The sequence below is a fragment of the Hemiscyllium ocellatum genome, chromosome 40, assembly GCF_020745735.1.
Source record: "Hemiscyllium ocellatum isolate sHemOce1 chromosome 40, sHemOce1.pat.X.cur, whole genome shotgun sequence".
Lineage (NCBI taxonomy): Eukaryota > Metazoa > Chordata > Chondrichthyes > Orectolobiformes > Hemiscylliidae > Hemiscyllium > Hemiscyllium ocellatum.
In genome coordinates this window covers 20,617,210-20,625,747 of record NC_083440.1, presented here as the reverse complement: position 1 = coordinate 20,625,747, position 8,538 = coordinate 20,617,210, and the positions used below count along the sequence as shown (strand labels likewise).

Sequence of the window (8,538 nt, the reverse complement as noted above, 5' to 3'; positions counted from 1 at the left end):
GCCGTTATGAGTCCTAAGGGTCACAGTAGTCTGGCTGTCAGTTCTGAAACTCTCCTGATGTATGGTAGTGTGGCTCGTCCTTTTGGTTGTGGCATGTCCTCGTTCCGTGGTCTATCTCTTAGGCATCTGTTGATAAAGTTGCGCGGGTATCCATTTTTGGCGAATACCTTGTATAGGTGTTCCTCTTCCTCTTTTCGCAGTTCTGGTGTACTGCAGTGTGTTGTAGCTCTTTTGAATAGTGTCCTGATGCAGCTTCGTATGTGTGTGTTGGGGTGGTTACTTTCATAGTTTAGGACTTGGTCTGTGTGTGTTGTTTTCCTGTGTACCCTTGTGGTGAATTCTCCATTCGGTGTTCTCTATACTATCACGTCTAGGCATGGGAGTTGGCTATCCTTTTCTACTTCTCTCGTGAATCGCATTCGTGTGAGTGTGGCGTTGATGATCCGGTGTGTTTTTTCTATTTCCGTGTTTTTGATGAATACCGGAGGAAACATCAAAGAAGCGCTTCGCAGGAGGCTCCACAGCACTGATGATGTCTCCTAGCCAGGGGACGAAACGTTTGCAACTAAAACTTCCAGCTCGGCGAACAGAACCACTACAACAAGCACCCGCGCTACAAATCTTCGCACAAACTTTGGATAGAGAATTGACTGGGCAACAGGAGACAAACAATAATAGTGGAAATGAGTTTCTCAAAATGGAGAACTATGACTTGTGGTGTTCCACAGGGATCCTTGTTTGGACCACTGTTGTTTGGGAGATACGTAAATGATCTTGAGCAAGGTATAGGTGGTCTAATTAGCAAGTTTGCAGAAGACACTAAGATTGATGGAATTAGCAGACACTGGAAGGGGACTGTCGGAGAATGCAGCAGGATATACTGTAGATATACCATTGATCAGAGAAATGGCAGGTGGAGTTCATTCCGGAGATGCATTTTGGAAGATCAATTTCAAGAGAGATAAAAAACAATATAAGAATACATCCTGGGGAAAATTAATGTCCAGAGAAATCTTCCAGTTCAGGTCCTTTGTTCCCTCAAGGTGACAACGCAAGATGAGAGAATGGCCAAGAAGGCACACAGCATGCGTTCCTTCATTGGACAGGGTATTAAGTACAAACGTTGGTAGATCATGTTACAGTTATATAAGACATTGATTCAGCCACTTTTGGAATACTGCGTACAGTTCTGGTCACCACATTACCAACAGGATGTGAATGCTTTTGGAGAGGGTCAAAGGAGGTTCACCAAGATGGCGCCTGGTATGGAGGGCGCTGGCTGTGAGGAGAGTTAGAGTGAATTAGGACAACTTTCATTAGGAAGACCAAGGTTGAGGAGGGACCTGACTGAGTTCTACAAAATCATGAGAGGTACAGACAGGGTGAATCGCAAAAGCATTTTCCCCCAGAATCGGGGACTCAATTACTAGAGGTCACGAGTTCAAGGTGAGAGGGAAAAGGGTTAAGGGAGATATGCATGGAAAATACATTACACAGAGGTTGGTTGGTACCTGAAATGCATTGCCAATGGAGGTGGTAGAAACGGGCACAATAGTATCATTTAAGATGTACCTAGGCCGATACATGAATGGGCAAGGAATTGAGGGATACCAATCCTGAGAAAATAGACAACAGGTTTAGATAGAGTATCTAGATTGGCACAGGCTTGGAGGGCAAAACAGCCTGTTCCTGTGACGTAATTTTCTTTGTTCCTCATTATTTGTTCTCAATCATTGTCTGACGTGACACATCCCGTACAAAGTTAACATGTTTTGTTCATCTTGATTAGTTTCACTTGACAAGGTGGAATTTTGGGACTCCAGCTGTTGGTTTGTGGTTGATGTAGATCAAGGTGAATTGCTCCGTGCCTGTGATTGCAAGTGGCAGCACTGAGAGACAGGCAAGCATGGATGGTGAGAAGTCAGTGGGAAAACATATTCCTGAGGAAGAAGGAGAAAGATTTCATTGATGTCTCACTCACCCCTTCTCCCGCTACCTTCGCATCTTACCCCACCAACCACCATCATCATCCGCAACAACTGCTGTGCTCCCTGTGCAGCTGTTCAGGGAAAATCAAGGCCTATCTCTCTGTACGTACTTGCCATAATCAGTAAACAAACCCAGTGTTAGCGGCTCAGAGATGCTGAGTCTGTGACCCCAAGCTAACTGAGGAGTATACTTCTTCCCTTATCCTTAAACCCATTGCCCTGTCCTTCTGATTGTGTCTCCTTTCTGGATGGATAGGTCTTGCATATGGATTCAATTACACAACATTGGGGCAAAGTTTCCCATCCTGAAAATGGTTCTTTTTGAAAGAGCCATCTGACTAGTCTGAGATTCCATTTTCTGCATTGTTGCCCATTACCAACAAAGTCCTCTTCTTTAATAATATATCAGTCTCCTGTCAACAAGAACACACAAAAAAGTTAATCATGGCTATCGCATCTGACAGAAACCACACTGCATTTAAGGCATAAATCAACAGATCATATATCAAAAACATAGATGGTGTGGAAAAATAATGGTTTTCAAGTAGAAAATCCATACCCTTTTTATATAGTAGGATGCCCGAGTGGTGTATTCGGCCTCTTTTGTGTGTTCCTATCATATTTCTTTTTTAATTTCTCACAGCGAACTTGGTGGCAATTTTAATCCTTTGCCGTGGACGATGTGGTCTGTCCCGGTGCATCTCACTCTACCTGGTGGCGATCGCAGTGACTGATTTCCTTGTCATTGTCAATGGGTGCATCCTTAATCGGATCGACCGAATCTACTTTCGTAATAGTGCCCTGTCTACTACTCCTGGATGCAAACTCACTACTCTGCTGATCTTTGCCACTCGGGATTGCTCGGTCTGGCTGACAGTGGCCTTCACCTTTGACCGTTTTGTGGTCATTGGCTTACACAGCCTGAAGACAAGATATTGTACTGAGAAATCTGCATTGCTGGTCATAGGAATGGTCTGTTCCTTGAGTTGCATACAAAACGCTCCTTTCTACATCATCTTTAAGCCCTTGTACTATGTGGATGGGGTGCCCTGGTTCTGCGTCATCAAGTCCTTCTATTACACAGTGTCCGCTTGGCAGGCCTTCAATTCGCTGGATCACATATTAACTCCTATTCTCCCCTTCCTCCTCATTCTGCTGCTCAATACCTTGACAGTACGAATTATCTTAGTTGCTAGCAGGGCCCGCAGGAGACTCCGGAGCTCAGAGAATCATGGAGACACAGAGATGGCGAATCGCAGGAGATCCATCGTCCTGCTGTTCGCCATCTCACTCAGCTTCCTCCTCCTATGGGTCACTCATGTCATACAGTTTCTCTATGTGCGAATTACTGGTGTGGGTTACTTTAACAGCCTGGACTTCAATGATCCACAATACATCCTTCAAGAGACGACCAATATGCTCCAAATACTCAGTTCCTGTAACAATATTTTCATCTATGCTGTGACCCAGAACAAATTCCGAGAGGAGTTGAAGCAAGTCCTAATTTATCCCTTTACCATTTTCATTGCTGTTTTAAACAGGAAACCGCAGTAAAACGCACTCCAGTCACTTTGTTTAAATTTGCGCCATTCGATGTGTAACACTATTTCTCTCAATATAAGCCAAGTTCCCATACTTCAGAAATGTACATATCACACTCCAGTAGTAACAGGTCACTGTTCTCAATATTAAAAGAATATTGAGCTAATTGATTTGCTGCTTCTTTGTTGACATGACAACTTATTCTCTTTGATGAAATGTGAAGAATCCCACAATCTCTCCCGTTATCTGGTCCAATGATGAGACTAAATTGGCGAATAGATTTCGGGCAGTATGGATGCAGGTCCTCCAGCCCACAAGTCCACAGTGACCCTCCGAACATAACCCATCCAGATCCATTCCCCTATCCTATATTTACCCCTGTCTAATGCACTTCACACTGTGGGCAATTTAGAATGGATAATTCACCTGACCTGCATATTTTTGGATTGTGGGAGGAAACCAATACACCTGGAGGAAACCCACACAGACACGAGGAGAATGTGCAAACTCCACACAGTCACCTGAGGTGGGAATTGAACCCAGGTCTCTTGCACTCCTAGGCAGCAGTGCTCACCACTAAGCCACTGTGCGACAGTGTTTGCATTGCATTGAAAATCACTGAAAAAAGATTCGGCTTATTCATCAACTTATAATTCTGAATTTTGTCACAGCACATATTTGCTGCAATATTTCGTGCAAGAGAAAGAGTTTACTGGTTATAAGATTGTACATTCTGAGATCGTTAAACACATTCTACAAATGTAGAATGTCTTCTTTCTTTTCTTTCCTTCACTCCCTTTTAGCCTCTTTCTTATTGTCCTTTATTGTCTTTTTATTTGCTTGCTTGCTTTTCTTTCCGGCCTTTCAGCCCAAAGCGGGCCTGCATCAACAAAGAAAAGTTACATACCAACTCTACTTTCACTTTGCAGCACGTGATTTGAAGCCTTTCAGGTTACGATTGAGGTTGTACATGTCCAACATAAAGTGAATTCCAAAAACTCACTTTTACCAAACATCTTATAACTGTTTCATATTGTAAATTATTGCTCTGCTCAAGAAAATGGATCCTTGCGGTTTATTTTATCTGGGTTCCTCATAATTTGTTGCATCTCAATTAAGTTAACCCGCAGTCTCCTCTGCTCTCAGGGAAATAATCCGACTTTCTCCAATCATTCCTTTTCACTGCATTCTTCATTTTGCAAATTTTCTAGTAGCTGTTATGTCTTTCTTCTAATGCAGTGACTAGAATTGCACACAAAACATCAGTTATGGAATCACGGAATTTTAATTTACAGTTCTGTTAGTACATGCTCAGTAATGGCAGGGGGATGGGAACCAGAGTGAGAGATCAGAGGTGAGGGTAGCTGTTGAATGGGCAAAATAGAATGCAGAGAATCTGTCGAGAAGGATGCACAGTTGATAGGGTAATGGGATGTGTTCAAGTTCAATGTCAGCCATGTCAGGAATAAGAGTGATGAACAAATACATGGATTTCACAGGGACAAGAATAGTTGCTTAACGTTCCAGGGTTTGGACCTTTTATGAAGAACAAGGAGGAATGTAAAAGAGGAGGAGGAATAGCGTTGTTAATTAGAGAGTGCATCACAATTGCTGAAAAGGAGGGTGTTGAGGAGGGTTAGTCTACTGAGTCAGTAGGGGTGGGAGTCAGTAACAGGAAAGGAGCAGACACTTTATTGGGTGTTTTCTACAGACCCCCCAATAGCAGCAGAAAGGTGGAAGAGCAGGTCGGACAGCAGATGTTGGAAAAGTGCAGATGTAACAGAGATATTGTTATGGGTGACTTCAACATTCCCAGTATTGGTTGGAACCTTCTGAGTGCAGATGGTCTGGATGGAGCCAGATGTGTCAGGTGTGTCAAGGAAACATTCTTGACTCGATATTGAAACAGGCCGACTGGGGAGAGGTCATATTGGATTTGGTGCTAGCGCACAGGCCAGGCCAGGTGTCAGAGCTTTTGCCTTTACCATCGGAATGGAGAGGGATAGGAGCAGACAGCATGGGAAGGTATTTATTTGGTGGAGGGGAAATTAAACTGCTATTCGACAGGAGCTGTGGAGTATAAATTGGGAACAATTGTACAACGGAAAATGCACAACAGAAATGTGGAGGCTGTTTAAGGAACACTTGCAGTGAGTGTTGGATAACTTAGTCCCACTAAGATAGGCAAGGAATGATAAGGTGAAGGAGCCTTGGAGAAGAAGAGCAGAGGAGCGTACTTTAGGCTGAGGAAGCAGGGATCTGGCACAACTTTAGAGGATTACTGGGTAGCTCGAAAAGAACTGAAAAATGAACTGAGGAGAGCTAGGAGGGGACAAGAAAAAGCCTTGGCGTGAACATAGAACATAGAACAATACAGCACAGAACAGGCCCTTCGGCCCACGATGTTGGGCCGAACATCTATCCTAGATTAAGCACCCATCCATGTACCTATCCAATTGCCGCTTAAAGGTCGTCAATGATTCTGACTCTACCACTCCCACGGGCAGTGCATTCCATGTCCCCACCACTCTCTGGGTAAAGAACCCACCCCTGACATCTCCCCTATACCTTCCACCCTTCACCTTAAATTTATGTCCCCTTGTAATACTCTGTTGTATCCGGGGAAAAAGTTTCTGACTGTCTACTCTATCTATTCCTCTGATCATCCTGTAAACCTTTATCAAGTCACCCATCATCCTTCGCCGTTCCAACGAGAAAAGGCCGAGAACTCTCAACCTGTCCTCGTACGACCTATTCTCCATTCCAGGCAACATCCTGGTAAATCTACTCTGCACCCTCTCCAAAGCTTCCACATCTTTCCTAAAGTGAGGCGACCAGAACTGCACACAGTACTGCAAATGTGGCCTAACCATAGTCCTGTACAGCTGCAACATCACTTCACGACTCTTGAATTCAATCCCTCTGCTAACGAACGCTCATACACCATAGGCCTTCTTACAAGCTCTATCCACCTGAGTGGCAACTTTCAAAGTTCTATGTACATAGACCCCAAGATCCCTCTGTTCCTCCACCTGACTAAGAACTTTACAGTTAACCCTGTATTCCGCGTTCTTATTTGTCCTTCCAAAATGGACAACCTCACACTTGGCAGGGTTGAACTCCATCTGCCACCCCTCAGCCCAGCTCTGCATCATATCTAAGTCCCTTTGCAGCCGACAACAGCCCTCCTCACTGTCCACAACTCCACCAAGATTAGGGAAAACCCAAAGGCATTCTACATGTACATGAGAAGAAGAGCATGATCAGCACGAGGATAGGGCCGATCAGGGATAGTGGAGGGAACTTGTGTCTGGAATCTGAAGAGGTAGGGGAGCCTCTAAATGAGGTTTTGCTTCCTTGTTGACAATGAGAACACTCTGGACCAGGTTAATATGCTTGAACAGATTGATATGAAGATTATGGATATGCTGGAAATTCTGGGAAGCATCAAGATAGATAAGTCTCCAGGATTATTACGGGAAGTGATATTGCGGTGCCTCTGGCGATGATCTCTACATCAGCACTCTCCATGGGAATAGTACTGGAAGGCTTGTGGGAGGCGAATATTCTTCCTCTGTTCAAGAAGGGAAATAGGGAAATCCCTTGCAATTATAGACCCGTCAGTCTGACGTCTGTTGTAAGCAGGTTACTGAGATATGAATTATGTTCATTTGGAAAAAAACATAGTTTGATAAAAAGATAGTCAGTATGGCTTTGTGAGGGGCAGGTAATGCCTCACAAACCTTATTGAGTTCTTTGAGGATGTGACAAGACAGGTTGATGAAGGTCAAGCAGTGGGATGTGGTGTATATGACTTCAGCAAGGCATTTGATAATATTCCCCATGGTAGGCTCATTCAGAAAGTTAGGAGGTGATGGATATCGGAAAATTTGGCTGCCTCGATACAGAATTAGCTGACCAAAGCAAGACATTCAGTAGAAGTGGATGTAATGTCATCTGCCTGGAGGTTGGTGATGAGTGGTGTTCTGCAGGGGTCTGTTTTTGGGCCTCTGCTCTTTGTAGTTTTTTTGTCAATGACATGGACAAAGAAGTGGAAGAACGGGTTAGTAAGTTTGCCATTGACACTAAATATCAGTGATATTGTAGATAGTGCTGAGAGTTGTTGCAGGCTGCAACATGACATTGACAGGATGGAGAGGTGAACTGAGAAGTTGCAGATGAAATTCAATCTGGATAAACGACAATGACTCATTTTGGAAGGTTGAATTTGAAACCTGAATACAATGTTTAGACAGGATTCTTGGCAGTGTGGTGGAACAGTGGGATCTTGGTATCCATGCAAATGTGCCATCCAAGTTGATAGGGCTGTTAAGACGGCATATGATCTGTTGGTATTCATTATCAGGGGAATTGAGCTTTAGAGCTGCGAGGTTATGCTACAGCTCTATAAAATCCTGTTGGACTACACTTGGCATCTTGTGTCCAGTTCTGATCGCCTCATTAGGGGAAGGTTGTCAATGCTTTAGAGAGAGTGCAGAGATTTACCAGGATGCTGCCTGGACCAGAGTTCATGTTCAATGAAAGAAAGACTGAGGGAGCTACGTCTTTTCTTGTCGAAGCGAAGAATGGTGAGAGATAACTTGGTAGAAGTGTACAAGATGATGAGAGGCATAGATAGAGTGAATAGTCAGAGACTTTTTATACAGAGAGCTTGTTTATTTTTTTAAACACTGAGAGTGGTTCGTGCGTGAAATGCACTGCCACCATTGGTAGTAGAGTCAGATGCATTAGGGACATTTAAGCGATGCTTGGATATGCACATGAATGAGATTAAAATGTGGGTATGTAGGTTGATTTGATCTTGGATAAGGACAATAGATTGGTACAACATCGAGGGCAGAATGGTTTGTATTTGCTGTACTGCTCAGTGCTTTATGTTGTGTGTTCTATGGTTGAAGGTCTTAGTTCCTCTACCTCTTTCATTATCTCAATCAAAGCGAGGTTCTCAATTCAGTTGACCCTCCCCAAATGCAGAATGCGCACTTGT

The 8,538-nt window shown here is 43.7% G+C and overlaps 1 protein-coding gene across 1 annotated transcript; it reads left to right on the top strand.

Moving 5' to 3' along the window:
* Positions 1–1,253: 1,253 nt before the first annotated feature.
* LOC132834550 (probable G-protein coupled receptor 139) lies at positions 1,254–3,542 on the top strand. The gene is made up of 2 exons (XM_060853492.1): positions 1,254–1,263; positions 2,632–3,542. The coding sequence occupies exons 1-2, from the start codon at positions 1,254–1,256 to the stop codon at positions 3,540–3,542; spliced, it is 921 nt and encodes a 306-aa protein (XP_060709475.1).
* Positions 3,543–8,538: the final 4,996 nt, after the last annotated feature.